General features: G+C 38.5%; 1 protein-coding gene across 2 annotated transcripts in view; it reads left to right on the top strand.

The window, feature by feature from the left end:
• NFKB1 (nuclear factor kappa B subunit 1) overlaps window positions 1-22,061 on the top strand; it is a 120,277-nt gene that overhangs the window by 21,201 nt on the left and 77,015 nt on the right. The window contains exons 2-5 of one of the 2 annotated variants that reach the window (XM_043571656.1): window positions 3,359-3,404; window positions 7,816-7,891; window positions 12,574-12,611; window positions 16,511-16,609. In XM_043571656.1, coding sequence (XP_043427591.1) covers window positions 3,366-3,404; window positions 7,816-7,891; window positions 12,574-12,611; window positions 16,511-16,609 — 252 coding nt within the window. In that variant the 5' untranslated portion in view covers window positions 3,359-3,365. Of the gene's footprint in view, window positions 1-3,358; window positions 3,405-7,815; window positions 7,892-12,570; window positions 12,612-16,510; window positions 16,610-22,061 lie in introns of both variants that reach the window. The other variant, XM_043571648.1, reaches the window with a different exon arrangement.

Raw genomic sequence — 22,061 nt, 5'->3', positions numbered from 1 at the left:
AATATATCTGATCCTAGAAAATGTCTCCGGTTATAAGAAAGGAAGTGGCCTTGGCCTTGCTGCCTTCACTAACAACTCTTTGTGCTGGCCTTTGGTGTCAGTGGTGAGGTTGTCACAGATGTGCAGAAAATAATCCATTAGGCATTTCATGTAGCGCTCGTCACATATTTGGAACATAGCCAGTTATAACATTATGCCTCTCGTGTGAGAAATACACACAATTCCCTGGAGAAGCTGTTTTTATTGCTAGCTAGTTACATTTTCTATTTCTCTTTCCACGGTGTGAAAAATTTCCTGAAAGCCTCAACCATTATAGGAGAGAGATGCAGAGCTTAAGCCCATCTTCTCACCAGTCAACCCAATATCTTCCTTTCTGTTTCAAGGTCCTTCCTCAAAAGCACGGAACTGTGCAAAGGGAAAGTGAGAGGAAGGGCTCAGGGAGTAGGGGGGCAGTAGGGGCTTTCCCTGGTCTTTCCTGATCCTTTAGTTCCAAAGACTTATTTGGTATTTCAAAACTTTGTAATAAAACCCTGCTTTTACAATTAATGCAAATAGTACTCAATGATTCATCCTTTCCTAATAATTCTTGGTTTCTTTTGACATTTTATTTTTAAATTATGAATTAACATTGACATCACTGTAGGATTACTATCACCTCAGCTCTTCACAGCGAACTTAACTATCTTACAAAGCTTGTAAAAGTTCATATTTTAATCACCACCCGGGTATCTCTTGGGCTGCTGTTGGGCTTTTAAAACTGTGATCTTTTGCCACACATTTGCGCAAAAATCATGAGGATGATGTTGGCAAGAGGACTGTATTTACTTGGGTAGCTTGTCCTGTGCCTACAGGTTAGAGATCTTAATTAAAGTGGTTTTTTTTTAATGTTTATTTTTATTTTTGACAGAGAGAAAGAGACAGAGCATGAGTGAGGAAGGGGCAGAGAGAGAGGGAGACACAGAATCAGAAGCAGGCTCCAGGCTTTGAGCGGTCAGCACAGAGCCCGATGCGGGGCTCGAACTCGCAGGCTGCGAGATCATGACCTGAGCTGAAGTCGGACGCTCAACTGACTGAGCCACCCAGGCACCCCTTAATTAAAGTTTTAACTACAGTAATGATCATGATAAGAATGAGTTTTAAAATCAGAGTGAGGGCCACTTGCTACTGAATCTATCCATTCAAAGTTCAGGAAACCATCCACAGATGTATGTACACATCTACACACACATATATAATCAGAGTAACAGGTACTGAATGGATTCTGTCATTTTAGCAAGCCAACAGTCTCACCTCTGTTTTGAAGACCATGTGCTAAGATTGTTTGAGAGGATTCACGTAGTTAGCTCACGTTAACGGAAAACCTAAAGATAAAAAAAATTGTCTTAATATTTTTCTTGGAAGTTTGGAGTCCTGTAGTGTTCTAAGAATAAGGATTGTTCCCAAGAGTATTATAACTGGTATTAGCACTGTATTTCAATGTAACACTTACTATTTTATTAGTATTCTTTAAATACCTGAAATTTATTATAGGGATTCTTTTCTTTTAAGTGTGTATTTTTGAGAGAGAGAGAACAAGTGGGGGAGGGACACAGAGAGAGAGAGAGAGAGAGAGAGAGAGAGAGAGAGAGAGAGACAATCCGAAGCAGGCTCCAGGCTCTGAGCTGTCAGAACAGAGCCTGACGCGGGGCTCGAACCCACAAACCGTGAGATCATGACCTGAGCTGAAGTCAGACGCTTAACTGACTGAGCCACCCAGGCACCCCTATAGTGATTCTTGAATATAGATATATACCTAAGTACATATAAAAATCCAGGCTTACAAAAAGAGTTGTGATTTGTTCTTTCAATAAGCATTTGTTAGCTAACATAACTCCAAGCTCACCAAATCCTACTGTTTTCAAAGGTCCATCCCATCAAAACCTTTCATTTTACATATGAGGAAACAGAGGCCATATATCCAGAGTCACACACCCAGCAGTGGAAGAACTCTGGAATTTTGAATCACTTAATTCCTTTCTATGGTATCAGGGCAATTTTCCTTTTTTTAACTGCTTATCTTAATTGATTACAGTTATTTGTAAATCTTCAGCAGGAAGATTGCATTATAAATCTTTCTTATTTGAGACAAATATTTCTTTAAAATCTGCATGGAGTTCTTATTCTATAGGATGTAGCCTTTTCCCTTTTGCTGAAGCTGGACACTGCTTTGTATCCCACTAGCAATCCTCACAAGGCTTGTCCACTCCTTATAAGTCACAGAGGTCACTAGCAGGAGAGGATTTCATTGGAAGCCAGGATCCTCTTTGGAGGACTTTGTCTTTACTAGACTGTTAGGTAATGTAGTCATTAGGGTAAAGACTAGACTGTTGTAATAGCGAGACCCCACGATACACGAGGTTAAAGAACAAGGGAATTTATTTCTTTCTACATCACCACCAGCGTCAGCTGCCACTTATCATCATCTATGTGGTAGAGGCTGGGTCTTCTTCACGTCTAGGTCTTATCCAGCAGGAAAGAGAAAAAGAAACAAAACCACGAAGGAAGCATGTCAAGGACCTAGAGCAATAGACCTGGGAATGGCACACGGTAGTTCCAATGGCCCACCGGTGAGCATTTCATCAAATGGCCATCCCTAATTCTAAGGAAGTGTGAGGCAGGAGGACCTTCTCGGAGCTTCTTAGCTCAAGCAGCAGGTAGAAAACTTGGACACAGTTCTAGGACCATCACAGAATTCTTGAAAGGTTGGAAAATAATCTGCACAAAGAGCTAAGACTAAATCCTTCAAGTCTAGATGGTGACAAAAAGGAATGACCTAAGAATGTGAGTGTGTGTGATCTTTATGCAGAGGATGGATTGTACCAGACTCTAGGACACTGTTGTGAGCTTGACATAAGGATTTCGGATTGTACATAAGTGTGAATTCCTCGATGGTGCAATTTTCCTGCTGTTAGATTTAGGTTCCAAAGAGGAACTACTCTTCTAAGGAAGATGTTCCCCTCCTAAAATCTTTTCAAAAGGATTATGTTTGGTCTTACTGGAATAATAAGGTTTACTCCTGCATGGTGGAATTCTTTTTTTTTTTTTTTTTTTTTTTAAGTTTATTTATTTCGAGAGAGACTGTGAATGAGGTTTGGGGGGTGGGGGAGGGAGGGCAGAGAGAGGGAGAGACAGAATCCCAAGCAGGCTCTGTGCTATGAAGGCAGAGCCTGACAAGGGGCTCCATCTCACGAACCATGAGATTGTGAGCCCAGATCAAGAGTCCGACGCTTAACCAACTGAGCCACCCAGGCGCCCCCTACCTGATGGAATTCTTAAGTGTCATTCCATTCTTACAGTTTTGTTTTGTTTTGATATATAGCTCCAGAATGGCAGAAGACGATTCATATTTGGGAGCACATGAACAAGTGAGTATTATAATTTAACTGATAATTTTTAAGAAACGTAATCATTTTTAAAATATATAGAAACAGCCACCATATTTATCAGGAAAACTCTAAAATTGGTAAAAATTTATTTTAAATTGTCTTTGCAGTTTCCTTGTCCCTACATGTAAGGTCAGAGAGGACATGCCATAGAAAATAAGTAACTGAAACCCTTTCATCACACATACTGTTGCATAAAAATTATATATCTACAGATCAAATGATAACTACCATATTAATTTCCTAGGGCTACAGTAATAAATTATCACAAACCACGTGGCTTAAAAAAACGGAAATATATTCTCTCACTGTTCTGGAGGCTAGAATACCAAAATCCAAAATCAACATGATGACAGGGTTGGTTCCTTCTGGAAGTTCTGAAGGAGAATCTGTCCCAGGCCTCTCTCCAAGCTTCTGGTGGTCACCAGCAACCCTCGGTGCTCCTTGGCTGTGGCTGCATCATTCCTGCAGACCCGCCTTCTTCCCTGTGTCTCTGTATCCAAATCTCCCTCTCTCTTCTCTGATGCAGTCACCAGTCATTGGATTTAGGGCCCACCCTTCCGTCTGACCTCATCTTAAGTTGATTACTTCTGCAAAGACTCTATTCCTAAGTAAAGTACACAGGTACTGGGGATTAGAGCTTGAATGTATCTTTTGCGGGGGGAACACAAAGTATTTAAAATTCATCTGATGAGAAGGCAGATTACTGTAGTGAAAAGACCTTGGCCTTAGAATTCGAGTATCTTTATGTAGGTGCTGGCTGCCACTGAACAAACAGCTCTTTAAACTTGAGGAATCACTTACACCTGCCTCCCCCCAGTCCCACTTTTCTTATTTGCAAAGAAATAAGGAATAGGAATGCTGGCCCCCCCACTCTAAGGGGTGTTGAAAAGACTGAATGGGCAATGAATGTGTTTTAGGAACATAAAACTGTTCATTATAATTCTATTTTCAATTAAGAAGGGATACCAACTTTTTTTGCCCAACTTTTTACTTTGAAAAATTTCAGGCCTATAGAAATATTGAATACTCAACAAATCTTTGTTGGTTATTAATATTTTGCTTCTTCCCCATCTTTTCCTCTGTCTCCCTCTCTCCTCCCTCCCTCTCTTTCTCTCTGTGTCTATACACACATAGACATGTGTTTTATTTTTTTTATATTACATGTACGTTAGATAAACCATTTGAAAGCAACTTTCAGGCACTAGGGTAAGTATAATAGCAATATTAAATTTTTAATGTGATGTTTTTTGAGAAGTATTTAAAGTATTGAGATTTATTCATTCATCAGCTGTTTGTTGAGGCATTACTACATATCAGAACATTGACTAAGGAGGACTACAGAAGTGATACACACACCCTAATATAGCTGCCATTCTAATACAAGGGACAGAGGTATGAACAGTTTCTCTATGGTGATAAATGTCATCATAGTATTCTGCACAGAATGAGCCAGAAATGTGGAAAGGGATCGCTCTACTACCTGGAGGGCAGAGCAGGATTATGAGTGACTTTCCAGAGAAAGCCCATGTAAGCTGCGATTTGGAAAATGTAGTTTGCTAGGCGAGACAAAGAGAGGGAAAACTAGGTACCAGGACACCCTAGTCCAAGATTCGTAATCATTTCACATTAAAACTTTGGTGGCTACCACCTAAAAAATGGATTTTCCAAATTTATGCATGCAAGCAATCAGGAAAATAAAACCAAAAGTGAAATAGTTTTTAAGGGATCTGGTATCACTTCTTCAAATAAAATGGACTTGTGTAGCATTCATTACTGTTGATAATGTTCTGATTTATTTAGAAAGAATGGGTGGGCATAGCTTTTCACATTAAGATGCTCCTGTGGAATTTTATTATACAAATGGTGTTAGAGGGATCAATCTAGGAACATTTTCTTTGATTACAGCAAAAAAGATAATTTGGCTACTCATTATCAAAACCTGTGTTTTACCTTTCACTTTTAATATGCTGTCTCTAACATTTAAAGGCAAACTCTAACAAGCATGTTCTGCTTGGTTTTAGACCATGCTTTCCTGTCTGTACACAGGAAATCTTATCAGCAAGAGATGGTCCTTTATGCCACACAAAAGTAAAACCTGCTGAAAACATTCATTTTGAGAGTTTTTCTTATGTGGGCACTTTTGTGATCATCAGCAACAGGGGTGGGGTATGTTCTGATATTTCCATTTTTGAGGCAAGAGGTCCTTGTAGTATGGGGTTTTTTTTTTCTTGTCTGAAGCTTAATGGCGTATATTTCCTGAGGTTCACGTGTCCTCAGTGAGCTATCCTCAGTGTTTTAATGTATTCTGGAATTTGCTCTCCAACCATAACCTAATATACAATGCAAGCTGCAGGGCACAACACGGCTTGTCTTCCTTGTCAGAAGTGGAATGTGTGTATCTCTCCTCAGACCAGTGCTCTGCCCTCTACTCAGTCATTTTAGCCACCTGCAGGACCCTAAGGACGACATTAGTTGCTAGGTCATCTCTTCTGCTCTGAGACTGCTGAATACTCTCTATACGGTGGGGCCTGTTTTTGCAATAACATGTTTTTTGATTCCTATATTTCCTTTCCAGCGAACAATGAATAGCGTAGATGAACTTTACTCTTAAGCATTGAAGTGTGGAGCACATTTGCTGTTCCTCAATTGAAAATTTGCATACCTCACAACTGGATCTGAAGTGTTCTTTATTTAAACTCTGTATTTCTTACGTTTCATTTAACTAGGCATACTAGGATCTTAGGTTCCAGGAACCTCTGATATTATACTAATAAAGAAAAGGAGTAAATTGTAATGCTGGTTTTTCTTTTTGTTTAATACCAGCTCTAGCACACTTACTAACTAGTATATCACAAATATGAAATATGGTTTGGTTTTTATGTAGCCCACAGATATTTCAAACAGATGACTTATTTAGGTTGAAACAAATGCTAAGCCCAGAAATATGAATTTTATTTAATTATTTAAAGTTTGTTTATTTATTTTGAGAGAGGACAGAGCTTGAGCAGGGGAGGGGCAGAGAGAGAGAGAGAGAGAGAAAGAATCCCAAGCAGGCTCTGCACTGTCAGCGCTGAGCCCAACGCAGGGCTTGAACTCACAAACCATGGGATCATGACCTGAGCTAAAATCAAGAGTTGGACACATAACCGACTGAGCCACCCAGGAGCCCCAGAAATATGAATTTTAAGTCCTAAATGAACTAAATGGAAAGAAAATTTTTCTCTTGGGATAAGTAATTATTAGTAACTTACCAGGATAGAATATATAATTGAATCAACACATGATCCCTGCCCACTGTATGAGTTCTCTGTTGGGTACTATAACAAATTACCACACATTTAGTAACTTAAAATAACACAAATGTATTCCCTTACAGTCTAAGTGTCAGAAGTCTGAAGTGCAGGTGTTGGAAGGGCTCGTTCCTTCTGGAGGCTTTCCTTTCTTTGCCTCCTTGAGCTTCTAGAGGTTGCTTCCATTCCTTGGCTTGTGACACCCTCATCACTTCAACTTCTTATTTCCACTGTCACACCTCCTACCTTCACTTCTGCCTCCTCCATCCCTCTTACTGGGCCCACTTGGATAATTTAAAAGTAGCTCTCTATGTCCATATTCTTAATTTAATAACATCTGCAAACTCCTTTTGCTCTATGAGATAGCATTCAAGGTTCTGGGGATTAGGATGTAGGTGTCTTAAGGGGAGCCATTATCCAGCCTGCCACACCCACTAGATTTCAGGTACTCTGCACTGTGCTAGTTAAGCAAAGGTGGAAAAAAAGAAATGAGGGAGCTCAGGGCTCAGTTATATCTGTTGCTCAGACCATAAGTTATATTTTCAGTTTTTCTGTAGATTGTTCCGGGGCTGTTGCCTAAGTCTTACAGGCTTTGAAGTCGTATGGCTAGCGTAGTTCATTTACCATTATCAAAGAAATATTTCTAGGATTTCTAAGATCATATTATTATGCTCATATTTCTCAGAGAGTACAGGTTTTAAGTCATTTGTTAAAAAAAGATTAAGGATCCGCTCTGTTTTAAACATACACGGGGCCCTGAAGATATCCTGGTAAGCAAGCTATACTGGGTGCTGGCTTCTCTGGGTGCTGGCTTCTCTGGGTGCTGGCTTCTCTGGGTGCTGGCTTCTCTAGACCATTCTTCTCAAATCCCTTTGTCACAAAAAAAAAAAAAAAAAATGAGCCCACATGTAAAGTTCTGTACACGTGAGAACTCAGCTAGGTCTCATGAACATATTTTTAAAATACTGATTTGAAATATTTTCAGATTTTTTTTCACTTTAGTTTTTCTTCCAATAACTGGTTTATGTGTAGCAAATTCAAATATTTAATACGATGTTGGAAAAATAAGGATCGACTTATTTACATTTTCTTTTTTACAGATGTTTCATTTGGATCCTTTGACTCATACAATATTTAATCCAGAAATATTTCAACCAGAGATGCCCCTACCTACAGGTAAGAAAACTCCTCATCTCTGTTGCCCTGTCACATGTTTTGTTTTTGCTTTTTTTACATTCAAGATTTGCTAATAGCTTCTTTTAGAAAGTCAGTAAGATGCCTAGAAAGGAAATGGTGATTTATGTTTTAAAAAACCAACTTTCACTATACCATACTTTTCTTTTCAAGTTTTATTTATTTGTTTTGGTAGACAGCATGATTGCACATGCACTTGTGCTCAAGCAGGGGAGGGGCAGAGAGGGAGGGAAAGGATCCCATCAGGCTCCACTCCCCATCAGCATAGAACCCGACATGGGGCTCGATCTCATGAACCGTGAGATCATGACCCAAGCAGAAATCAAGAGTTGGACGCTTGATTAACGAACTGAGCCACCCAGGTGCCCCTCACTATACTTTTTTGAACTATATTTGCATGAAAATATTCTATCCCATTTACCCATTGTCTGACTTAAATTGTTAGTGATATCTGCCAAGACAGCTCAGAAGGAATTTTTTTACTTGTATCATTTTCCTTTTCACTCAATCTTGTTAGCTCTAGGTTCTATATAACTCCTGACAGACAATATTTGTGTGTGTGTGTGTGTGTGTGTGTGTGTGTGTGTACACACACACACACACACACACACACATACATATATATACATACATATATATACATACATGTATATACATACATATATGTATGTATATGTATGTGTGTATGTGAGGTAGTCTCAGCTTCTCAGATCTATTCCCCAAGCATTTATTTGAGCTCCTGTTATGTGCCATCCAGTATGTTAGTGATTGTTAGTGATATCTGCCAAGACAGCTCAGAAGGAATTTTTTTACTTGTATCATTTTCCTTTTCACTCAATCTTGTTAGCTCTAGGTTCTATATAACTCCTGACAGAGAATATTTGTGTGTGTGTGTATGTGTGTATGTGTGTGTGTGTACACACACACACACACACATACACACACACATATATATACATACATATATATACATACATATATGTATGTATATGTATGTGTGTATGTGAGGTAGTCTCAGCTTCTCAGATCTATTCCCCAAGCATTTATTTGAGCTCCTGTTATGTGCCATCCAGTATGCTGGGCACTGGGGAAACAAAGTTTACAAAAATCATAAGAATCATCTCAGTAGAAAAATCATCTTTTAAAAAAGCTTTTAGCTTCACATTCTGACCAATTGGAGAAAACTCATGATAATCATCCTTCCTTCTAACGTGACTGCATTATCACCATTGTCAAATTGTTGAATCTCATACGAGTGATTTAAAAAATCAATTCATTTAGTCTCTTTCTGTTAATTGATGTGTATGTCAGCCTTATGTGATGGCTCTTTTTATGTGCTCCTCCAGTCACCAGTGGGACTTAACAGATGTTCTGAGGCAGTGTGAGTAAATTATGGAAGTTGTATATAAAACAAAGAGTTTTGTAACTAGGGCATGTGGCTGGCTTAGTCAGCAGAGCATGTGACTGTTGATCTCGGGGTCACAAATGTGAGCCCCACACTGGGTGTAGAGATTACTTAAAAAATTAAAAAAACAAACAGAGAGCGTTGTAATCACTGAGATGGACTTTACTGTGGACTTCCTTGTCCTCTTGGGAGACTTTCCAGTTTGTACCATTCTCGCTTATAATTATTGTTGTGTTGTAACTATGGTACGCACTTTTCTTTTTTTTAGGTAAGAATGTTTCTCTGCATTTTTATTTCTATTATGTATTTCTAGGCATTCTTGGGAGGGAAAAAGTAAATCTGGTATATGTTCACCTTCCCTAGTAGAAGTTGTATTGCTGAGGCCTTTCTCTTTTTACCCCACAAAACATACTATGCAGGCTGCCGTATCTGAGGTCCCTTGAAGTGCTGTCCAATCTGAGCTCTAGGTCAGCTTCCTGTGAACAAGTAAATATCTTGGTAACTTCTGTGTTTCCTGTGAACTTTTTATTCTGGGGTTCAAAGTATCTTTCTTAGTATCAATGCTTTATTGAAACTCTTAAGAACTTGGTTTTGCCCTGAGAAGACATAAACATTTCCATTTAATGCCCTGTAAATGCCAAACAGTACCCTGAGTAGATGCTTTGTTTTTATTACATCACATTTATGGAAGTTGAAATACGATTATCAAAAGAAACGTCTCCATAAATATTGTGGTCAGAGCTTCATGTTGTAGAAATTATTTTGCCATAGTATTAGAAAAACTTTTAAAATTATACCTCAAAACCTCATATTCCACTTATTACCTCATCATTTTTACTGCTAGGATTTTCCCTCTTTGTTGCAGTGGCGTGGTCCAATTTTTATGATTCAAGATGTATGGATGTTTTACTCACATTTTAAAGGGATAGAAAGGTTATGTAAACCAATATTAACTTGAAATTCTCATATGGACTGTTTTATCTTCTTGAAATCTAAAACTATTATTAGTTCTACCACGTGTTGAAAATTCTGTGGGATATGGTATAACTTTTAAGTCCATAATATATATACTATAATTTAAATTTCTCTATATAATAGGATGTTACTTCATGGCATTGAAATGTGGCCAAAAGAAAATTGGCATTAAAATGAATATACGCATATCAAATCTAATTTTCTAGTTGGCTCAACTTTTAAGTGTGTTCACTAAAAGAGAAAAATGGCCCCATTTCACTAATAAAATTCCCAAACCTTGGAATTTCACATATTTAAAGGAAATTAAACCATACAGCAAAAATAATAGCAACACTTCAAGTGTTTTTAGAAGAGTTAATAAGTGAGAGACTTGAAATATAATGTAGATGTGATCCAACTCTTCTGTATTTTCCATGACATATAAAAGTTGCTTTTTTAGAGACCTCTCTTCTTGATTTAGCATTCTAGAGGGAATGTTTGTATGAGTAGATTTGTTACGTTATCACACAGGCTATATTAGTAGTGTGAAAATATTTCTATTGCTAAGCAGTTTTATTTCCTTATCAAAAATTAAATTCTAGCCAGTTTTTGGAATTTTTAAACTGCAATTTTTTTAGAAGTATTTGAAAGTGTCCAGGGATAAATTTCATACAGAGAAGAGAAGATAATTTTCTTAAATTACATATACCTTGGCCAGCTACTACCCATTTTTCCTTTCTTGTGTATATTTTACTAGATTCAGTCATTTTTCAACTGACTTCCTTGTAAATTTCTTGCCTAATAGCAGGAAATAATTCTACCTTTGTTGCTCCGGTTTTCTAGCTTTATCCTGATTCATCATAATACAGAAAAGATAAAAATAAATTCTCTCTTATGTTACAGTCTATTTTTAATTTCAACATAAAGGATTAAATCTTCCTTGTAAATGTATTTATCTAAAATAATATGGGGGCTCCTGGGTGGCTCAGTCAGTTAAGCGTCTGACTTCGGCTCAGGTCATGATCTTGGGGTTTATGGGTTTGAGTTCCACATTGGGCTCTGTGCTGACAGCTCAGAGCCTAGAGCCTGCTTCAGATTCTGTGTCTCCCTCTCACTGTCTGCCTCTCCCCAGCTTGTGCTCGCTCGCTCTCTCTCTCTCTCTCTCTCTCATTAAAAAATAAACTTGAAACATTATTTAAATAATAAATAAAATAATGTAAACTTCTGTTATTAAAAGAATGAACTTCAGGCTAAGAGACAGTAAACTGAAATGAGCACAGATGCATTCTCCTAGAATTTTGTTAGTATCAAACATCTTAATTTACAGTCAAATGAGTGAGAAACACCATATGCTTCTATTTATTGCAGAGCTATGGGTTATTATACTATTGACATAGAAACCAGCTGGGGAACTTAGAGACTTTCTCATATTGAACAGTTTGTATTTATACTATCAGAGATTCTGATTTTCCTTTGAATTTCCAAGGCAGGTATAGTCAGGGTGTAGATTAAACTTCTAGTTTTCTTTATGTGTTTTTAATAATTAATTACAATGCACCTATCATCAATTAAATTATTTTCAGGATTTTATAAAATATTTGTGCCATTTTAGAAATTTTCGGCACAGTATTCAGAAGTTGTATACAAACATCAAAAACTATGGATTAACAGGAAAAGTCCACTATGTCTGACAGACCAAATTAGATTTGGGAGGGAAAAGAAACAATCTGGCCAATTGGGAAACACAGGCAGTACTTAGGGATTCAAATAAGGGGAAGTAACCGAATACTTAGCGTCAGGAAAGGCAGGTAGCCTGAGATCATTATCTGTGTATTTCACACGAGTAGGCGCTAGCTTAGCCTCTTATACTTTCACACTGAGCACATTCTCTTTGAGGAATGGAAGTCTGTGTCTAATGATGTGAAGGCAAAAGGAAATGTCATGGTGCCCAGGAAATGGTTGCTGCTTTTAACTGGTATTTGTATCATTTCAAAAATGCTTTGTTAGTAGACAAGATTGTGAAGCTATTGACATCTTTTTCCTTGCCTGACAGACATCTCACCTTTTCTTGGGGTTCAGCAAATGTTTATTTATTGTGACTCTCTAGAGATATAGAACTTGTTAAGAATAAATTTGCTCTTCAATTGAGGAAGGCACGTCATATCATTATGGAATTTTAGCTAAAAAATGAATTTGAAACCTCTAAAGACATAATTTCAGTTTTTACTTGCTTTATATTTTATAGCAAATGTGAGATGGCTCACAGTTTCTTTTGCTTTCTGTTTGTTGTTTTCATGTTCAGCAGATGGTCCATACCTTCAAATATTAGAGCAACCTAAACAGGTAAGATGATTAAAGGGATGGGACTTCCTCTTTCAATGTTAGATCCATAAGTTTCCTATTAATATCTCAAGCACCGAATAAAATAAGTGAACTTTATGAAGGAAGTAGCTTATCTAGAAGTTCAACACCCAGCCCAAATTGTGTAACAACTTTATTCGCCTACTTCATTAGTCATTCTTCTAAGTGTCCTGAGCCTCAGTATGTAGTTCTGTAAAACCTAGACGATTGTAGATCCTTGGTATCTCACGATCTCCACCACCTTTGCTTACCAGCCACTCCTACGAAAGGCACAGTTGTCTGCATTCATTTTCATGTTTAAGGAGATAGGCTGTTCGTATACACTGAGTTACACCCATCAACCCTGTCCGTGCACACGTGGTACTTCTTAGCCTTCTTCCTTCCTTCAAAAGCTCCAGCCTTTTCTGTTTTGTCTTTGGAACATGTGACCTAAAAGGCTAGAAGTACCAGTAGGGTGTAGATAAAGTATTCGAATGGACCGTTGAGTCCTCTTTTGTCTCGTGTTAGCTTTAGACTCGACCCCTTTGGAGACAAAAGAGGAGCATTTTATTTCATCAGGCTCTTCCTCTCACCACTAGGTTTTATAGAGGATGCCTGGGAATAGAAGTGGCTTGCTCACTGTGCTCCAACTCTGTGGATAAATATTTATTGGAAATTGGATGGGACTATTGCTATGAAAAAGGAGGAAAGAGAATCTTAATACTTCCTTATAGTGAGGAGAGCTCAATTATTAGGGGGATCGGTAGAGGAATAGTATAGGCCCCCACAGAATGAGGACAAAGTCAATAAATCTCTGAATGGATGTGCTTACCACATTTGTGTGACTGGGGATGCATATACTTGCTGTCTTGGAGTTATTACCCAAAACCTTTCTTAATGCTTTTCGTAGCTCCGCTGAGTGAGTGTAACACTTTTGCATTGTGTAACATTAAATGAATGCTAACTAGGTCAAGAACTTAAATAAAGCTTCCATCATGGTTACTGTAATTGTAACATGTACTTGGATTGGGGTCAGAATTTACAGGCTATAACTATCTTAACTATCATGATAAGGCTGACCTTAGGTAAAAGTTTTTGAGGTGGGGACAGGAAAGCCACACGAGACTTGGGAGCGTTATTCTACTTGCTTGCTGTGGCAGACTGACTCCGTGGGCTGCCAGCGTGATTCACCTTTGCTTTACCTCCACGTCCAGTTCTTTAGCGGTGACTTCTCTCAAGAAGTAGCTAAGTCTCTCAAGGACCCTCCCAGTGGAAGTTTATCCCCTAGAAGTCTGCTCAGCAGTCTGGCCACCCAGAAAATTGTGTAGCTTGTAAAATCTGTGTAATCCACGAAAGTGAGAAATCAAGCTAAGATCTGTTTCTCTGCATACCAGGAAAAGCATGTTTTTCAAATACTATTTTTATAAGCATAGCACTACAATAAGAATTTTTAACTGCAGTTCCTTATTATGGGTCCAAGAGTCATAAAAAAAAATGGACACTTATGATTTACCTATGGGGTTGTGTAGTTCCAAAATTCAAAATTTAATTCACTCTATGTAGATGTGTGAAAGCTTGCCTGAGTAAAACAGTGTGTTTGTTTACCAAACCGAAGTTATTTTGATGTCTGACTCCAGTGAAAGTAAAAAGATTGTCTTTAAATCAAACTTTCTGACCGGATGGACATAGCCCTTGCCTTTGAGGTTGATGACTCATTGTAAGCAAATGGAGTTACTAAAATGAATGGCTGTGGATCGACAAACCTCTAATCTCAAAATTTAGAATCAGAAACACATTTAGAACTATGCATGTGAAGACATCTTATCTTCCTGAAAAAAAAATAATAATAAATTTGAAGTACACATGTATATGTTTCTCCACCTGTCCTAAAGGGATTTTGTGTTTAAAAATAATGAATTTCTTCATTAATTTTTTTTTCACTTTTAAAATAAAAATTAGGAGAATTTTCTTTTTCCTTTGCCACCGTTGTCCCCAGCTCTGACAGAGATGAGTCATAACATAGACTACTAATCTTTAGAATATCCAGTTCGTTGCATATTATTCAGTGCTAATTATCTAATGCTGTTTAAAAACGGAAGTTGTATTTAAATAGATTAGTAGTCAATAAATCTCTATCTTTATGGTTAGTCAATTCTGGAGGCTCATGTTGCACATGCTGTTGCTTTTTCATGCTTTTAGAAAGTTCATATAATTAATAAAACAAGCCAACAGCCTCTGTCTACAAAAGGTATAGGGCTGAATTTGTAACTTATTTTTTAGTTTAAATTTTGTAAGAAGCTAAACAGAGGAATTGCTCCTAAGGACTAACCTCACCTCAAAAGGTTTCCCTGGTATTAGGTTTGATATCTCCTGAGGAGTCATAGACAAAAGTTGTTTTAAGTCCCGATTTGTTGAGTTGATTGCACACTCTAGATCCATGTATGACTTGAGGAACTTTCCCACACTAGGGAATTTACTTCAGACCTTCCTCATCCCATGAAATATGCTTTAAGATTGATCAGAAAATTTTCAGAAAATATAGGGGCGGTTCCAGATGCTTACCAGAGGTTTAAATTAGTTCAGGGCCCCTGGATCATTCAAATTGTTTCAAGACCCTATGATGCATAATGAAATGTAGTGCAATCTAAGGAGGGCAAGAATTTTTACACTGTCCCATGGGCTCAAAGCTGTTAAAATCTTTGCATTTGCCAGGCTTTGCAATTGTTAAAAGAGTATGCACGGTAGAAAGCCCCTACCAGCAAGTGATGGGTGTGCGGACCTCCCGATGGCCTAGTGATCTGGCACTGTTTATATGAAATCAATCCCACTGTAAAAATAAATGAAAGGTGAGGATGTCCCATAGAGCATATTAAGATATTTGAAAAGGATTTGAAAAAAGAAGAACTGTCTGGTTAAGTTTAAACTATAGCACCACTACATATTGATTGACATCATTACAAAGTTGAGTCTTTCAGGAAAAACAATGAAATCTCCCTTAATACTAAGCTCCCTTAATATCCGATCCATTTTCATAACGGTCCTTGTTTTATTCTTCGTATATAGATATGCACAATTATAACTGTTATCTTTGTAAATCATAAAATGCTAGAACTGGAATAGACCTTACAGATGGTCTTGTCTAATCGTCTCATTTGTATAGATTAAAAAAGCAAAACAAAACATGGAACTTCCATGTTTATCAGCCCACAGTAAGTAGGACACATGGCAAAGGCTTCCAGCTAACTCTTCACTGATCTACCATATCTGTAGAATTCTTGAGTTAACCGTATCGAAAAGGATTATCTGGTTTTGGATTCATCCAGGTCAGTTACTGTATCAAGATTGAGCTTGATAATATCAATAACCATGAAGTCCAAACTCTTATCTTCTGAACTGTTGCATAGGATGTGTTCTACAACACTGATGCAGTATATTTAACAGGACATTTCTTATTCCCTCTGAATCAACTGTAATCAGAGTAGATAAAGGAATTCCTTTAAGTAGGAGTCAAAGAAGCATAACTCAGTAATATGGCCAAGTTCAGAGCTTGGCAGCAGCAATTTGAGACGAGGAAGCTCTGATTCAAACAAGCTGCAACATGTCGAGTCCGAGGCTTAAACTCTTCAGCAGTTCACTCTCCACATGTGCCCAGCAGGAGAGGTTCTGCAGGGTTAGGGACCTGGCTTCTAAGCCACAGATCAGTGGACAAGTATCAATTCACATCAATGTTCATAATGAGATTATGGGAAAAGTGGTTCTCATTTGCAGAGTCCTCTTTCACAGTTGATGCTTTTCCTCTCTCATTTGATATACACAAGAATTTAAAATGTGTATATAACTTTGTTCCTACAATTTTTAATAAGTATTTCTCAAACTTGTTGGCTCTGTATTCACCTTTGCAGAGAGGATTTCGTTTCCGTTATGTATGTGAAGGCCCATCCCATGGTGGACTCCCTGGTGCGTCTAGTGAAAAGAACAAGAAGTCCTACCCTCAGGTCAAAGTAAGTTTGTGGTGTCCTTCTCTATCTTTCTGGAAGATTTCATTTCCTAAAAGCAAATGAAAGGAATGCTTTAAGCGTATATAGTCTGCCTTTACTCCTAAGCCATTCACACGGTCATTATAATTTTTAGACAGAAATTTGTCCCTTAGCAATAGAAGTGGCAGATTCAAAAATTCTGTTAGTGTTTTCATTTAGGATAAATTATTTCAACATTAACAAATTTTTACTATTTCTTGATCATCTTCAAGTGTTTTTTGGTTAATATACTTCCGGAAATTTTAGTAAGTCTTTGAAAGAGGTGCTTCCCTTCAGCCCTTTGGAGATTTGGTGAAAAAACAACAGATGACCGAGGGTGTGGATTATGTGGCATGGTATTTAAGATCACGAACTCAGATCAGGCTCTGTTATTCGCAGTGTGCCTTTGACTAGGTTATCCAACAACACTTCTAAACCTCAGTACCATAATGCAGAAATCTTGATGGTCTATACTTTTATAGAGTCTTTTAGACACTTTTAGACATTAGATGAGAAAATATATATGAGTGTTTCACAGAGAGCCTGAAAGTACTCTAGGGCCTTTATTTGAGCAACTGTGTAACTACATGTGACGGTCCTTGGAACCTACTGCTTCCTGACATGCCTGTAGCGTGTTTGGTCAGGACTTTTACGCATCTTCAGGTTCTTTTTCTGTTTGTTTGTCTAATTGAGAATATCGTTCTCAGAGGTGGTTTGAGTATTTTATTTTTTATTTTTATGAGAAACATGATGCCGTGTTTCTTTTTTTTTCAATATATGAAATTTATTGTCAAATTGGTTTCCATACAACACCCAGTGCTCATCCCAAAAGGTGCCCTCCTCAATACCCATCACCCACCGTCCCCTCCCTCCCACCCCCATCAACCCTCAGTTTGTTCTCAGTTTTTAAGAGTCTCTTATGCTTTGGCTCTCTCCCACTCTAACCTCTTTTTTTTTTTTTTTCCTTCCCCTCCCCCATGGGTTTCTGTTAAGCTTCTCAGGATCCACATAAGAGTGAAAACATATGATATCTGTCTTTCTCTGTATGGCTTATTTCACTTAGCATAACACTCTCCAGTTCCATCCACGTTGCTACAAAAGGCCATATTTCATTCTTTCTCATTGCCACGTAGTACTCCATTGTGTATATAAACCACAATTTCTTTATCCATTCATCAGTTGATGGACATTTAGGCTCTTTCCATAATTTGGCTATTGTTGAGAGTGCTGCTATAAACATTGGGGTACAAGTGCCCCTATGCATCAGTACTCCTGAATCCCTTGGGTAAATTTCTAGCAGTGCTATTGCTGGGTCATAGGGTAGATCTATTTTTAATTCTTTGAGGAACCTCCACACTGTTTTCCAGAGTGGCTGTACCAATTTGCATTCCCACCAACAGTGCAAGAGGGTTCCCGTTTCTCCACATCCTCTCCAGCACATGATGCCGTGTTTCATAGACTGATAAAAAGTTTTACAGATAAGCCAGTCAATAATTGCAATTGCACTGTTTATAAAAATTTTATTTGTTCGGTAATTCAAGACTTTGGCAAATGGTTAGCAACTCCTTTCCCACTCAGGTGTGTGCATCTCTCAGGGTAGAACATACTAATACCTGAGTTTTTTTGTTGATTTGCTTTTATGAATCGGGGAAGGGCAACAGGACAGAGCCTTAGTAAAACTGTGATGTGAAGGAAATTTGCTTTGGTTTTGCCAGCCTTACGTTCTGTTTCCTCCCTCTCCTCCCTCTCCACTTCTAGGCCCAGGCATCTCTGATTTCTTGTCCCTGTTCCAAAACAAAAGACAAAATACTGTGATGTCACTCCTTACCTTATGAGTGAAGCTCACCCATATTATATAGTATCTGTCCTACCAATCCCATTTGCATTTGAAGTCTTCTAAAGCTGCTGTGTGGAATGAAAGTCATTTTTCCCCTTCAAGGCCATCAGGCAGGGTAAATATGATGTGTTTAACTCACGGAAGGAAACCACAGTCTCAGATCCTTTAGAAACTGGATGAGGAAAGAGGAGCAGCAACTGAACAAGGGAATTAGCATGTATGAAGCACCAAAGACTTGCCAAGTGCTTTACATACATAATTTTTTCTAATCCTCATAATGACCCTGGTACGGAAAAAGTAGGTACCTACTTTTTAGGTAGGTAGGTAATGTCTGTGAGGAGACCGAAGGAGAGAGGTTCAGGCGGCAAAGGGGACTCAGATGGTAGGGAATCAGGTCTAGCACTTCTCTTTTTAACATATATGTCTGTGTATCATACATATAAACATGTTACGTGTTTGTGTGTGTGTGTGTGCTTACGCTAAGGATAATTGAAAGATGCATGTTATCAGCATTGATATTGGCTATAACTACTGAAGAATTAACATCAAGAGAAAAACTGGGTTTTTTTTCTGGACTGGCTCTATACAAACTCTATGTAAATTATGGTATTTTCATGAACCGTTTACTTGTATTGTCCCAGTCTTTTGTGGCCAGGTAACAATTCTTGATACTAACAAATACATAGCATTACCTTTTATGTAACTTTATTACCTGATTAGAAAAACTTCATATATTCATTTGTGCTTAGTCTTCATACATCCTTCTCAGGTAGCGGTTACTGCCTCATATTTGCAAAATAATTTAGAAATGAAACAGCCTAGAACAACAAGGACATTAAATATTCTTATCAAATTATAATTGCTGTATCCAGGGAGGTTAATAGTTACTGGGAAATATAGGTATGTAAACAACTAATAATAAAGTCAAAATATAAATGTGTAAGATTGATCATTATTAAACTTCAGTTACAGTGTCATTATTTCACCCAATCATTTATTTTTTATTCACTAATTCAACATGTATTTATTAAGCATTTAGTCCAGTTGTAAGCAAAAGAACAGTTTAGCGAATCTGTTACAAACTGTCACTGTTCTTCTAGCCTGTCATTGTTCACTGAGAGTTTAAATGCCTTTGCTGTTCATAACGGTTAAAGGAAGTCATTTTATTTACCTTAAAAGCTCCTAATCAGAGGGATAAGGAGGAGGGAGAGAAAGACACAACCATGAGGTAGTTTTCCCAGACCTCTTCTCCCAATATCACTCTTAATGGAAATAGTAAAAGGGGACCTTTTAGGTTACAAAGGGATTTTAAACCCTTATTCTCTGTAAAATTTAGACAGAGGAAAGAGTTGCCCTCAGTATGTATCTCTTATGAAGAGGATCTTTACAATTGCCCATGTCTTCTGCTGTAGTTAACTAAGTACCCCCTCTGCGTGCGGCTGTAAGGGAAGCAGCGGGCCAGATACAACTTTATCAGGGCTTCTCAAACTCGGCACCACTGACATTTTGGGCCAGAAAACTCTTTGTTGTGGGGGCTTGCCAGTGCATTGCAGGATATTCAGCAATATCCCTGGCTTCTACCCACTCGGAGCCAATAGCCTCCCTACAATTGTGACAACGAAAAATGTCTCTAGACATTGCCAAAATTACCCTGCTTTGGAACCACTGATCTAGATGCAGGGTTGACTCAACCTTAACCTTTCTCCTGTGCATACTTTTCTACCATAAAGCTGTAGCACATGGATTATATGGAATATATGGAATTGCCTAAATATATTATTTTGCAAACATATGTACTTTTCCTGATTATTAGTAGGTACTTATTTTCAAAATGATGATCACAGTGAGTGTATAATTTCTTCTAGGGTCTCTGAGCTAACATACCTGGAGAACTTACACCTGAGCTAGCATTAAGGAGAAAGAAAAGAGAAGAAAAAAAATGTCTTAAAACAGTCCATATTCTATGATAACAGCATATCTAAAAGCTAACATAGGGTTCTGTGGGCACTCGGTTATGTTGCAGAAGAGAAAGTGAAAGTGGACACAGGTTCAGCCAAAGCACAGAACCTGCAGAGCAGCTGTTTGTGTGTGAGCAGTGGGAACCTTTCTGGAACAGTCCTCATCCTCCGTTCCAGGGGAGGGAGGTATAACCGAGGGTGCCCACACTTACCCCTAGAATCCATTCCGGCAGGAACTTCAGAGGGAGGGCATTTAGATTTACTGCAAAGAATGCTATATCTGAGATTTACATATGCTACATGCTTATTAAAGTACATTTGTTCAGGTTTAATAGGGAAATATTACAGGCTCTGCCTTTTCCTCACCTATGGCCTCTTACTGGTCTGCCTCTCCCCTCAGACCTCACTCCCTCTCTCTCTTCCCATCACCCCTCTCTGTGGGCACACCACCCCCCTGAGATGCCTCTGAAAGGCTGGTGGCTCAGCATGCACTCAGTCACATGCAGGCAGCAGCAAAGTGTCGGGAGGCCACCCGAAAGCTATGGGGTTGGCTGTGGCTTGGGGGCTGCAGACCCCTAACTACACTTTATAGAGTGTGTGAATGTAAAACCTGCTTGGGTTACTCTCTTGATGATTGTCCAAATATGATACTTAAGTTAAATCATTAAAAAAAATTTTTTTAATGTTTATTATTTCGAGAGAGACACTGTAGACAGAGTGCGAGTGGGGGAGGGGCAGAGAGAGCATTTGTACAGAATCCGAAGCAGGCTCCAGGCTCTGAGCTGTCGGCACAGAACCCAACGCGGGGCACGAACTCATGGACCGTGAGATCATGACCTGAGCCGAAGTCAGACGTTTAACCGACTGAGCCACGCGGGCGCCCCTCAACTTAAATCATTTTAAAGCAACTCTAGGAGTCTACCCAATCCTCCTTTTTCTGCTGGAATTTTGTGCCATGCCTGAAACCCTGTTTCTTTTTTTGTTAATGCTTTTATTTATTTTTGAGAGAGAGAGAGAGACAGAGACAGAGAGACAGAGACAGAGAGACAGAGACAGAGAGAGACAGAGACAGAGAGAGAGAGAGAGAGAGAGAGAGAGAGAACGAGTGGGGGAGGGGCAGAGAGAGAGGGAGGCAGAGGATCTGAAGCCGGCTCTGTGCTGACAGCAGAAAGCCCGACTCAGGGCTCAAACTCATGAAACCGTGAGATCGTGATCTGAGCAGAAGCCAGACGCTTAACCGACTGAGTCCCCCAGGCACCCCTAAAACCCTATTTCTAATAAGCCGGGTGTAGACTAGGCTTAGACACACTCTTACCATGTGGAGGTAATTTCTAGAACTCCGATGCGGGACCCCCTGGTGCTCTGCGTGCTTCTTTGCTGTCAGAATTCCATTTGGATTTCTAGAGCTTTGCTGTGTAAGTCTTGAAGACTTTTTTAAAAATTGTTTTTTAAAACAATTCTTTTTTAAAAATTGTTTTAATTACAGAATGCTTCAAGCATAATTCAAAAACATCTAAAAGTTGGTATAAGAGACACCACATACACCATCTAGATTTAATAGATCTTAACATTCTACAGAATGAACTTCTGATCTCTGTCTCTCTAAAATGAAATGTAGTTACAGTTACAACCCCACCCATCT

The sequence above is a fragment of the Prionailurus bengalensis genome, chromosome B1 (assembly GCF_016509475.1).
Source record: "Prionailurus bengalensis isolate Pbe53 chromosome B1, Fcat_Pben_1.1_paternal_pri, whole genome shotgun sequence".
Taxonomy (NCBI): domain Eukaryota; kingdom Metazoa; phylum Chordata; class Mammalia; order Carnivora; family Felidae; genus Prionailurus; species Prionailurus bengalensis.
This window is presented reverse-complemented; position numbering and strand designations above follow the sequence as displayed.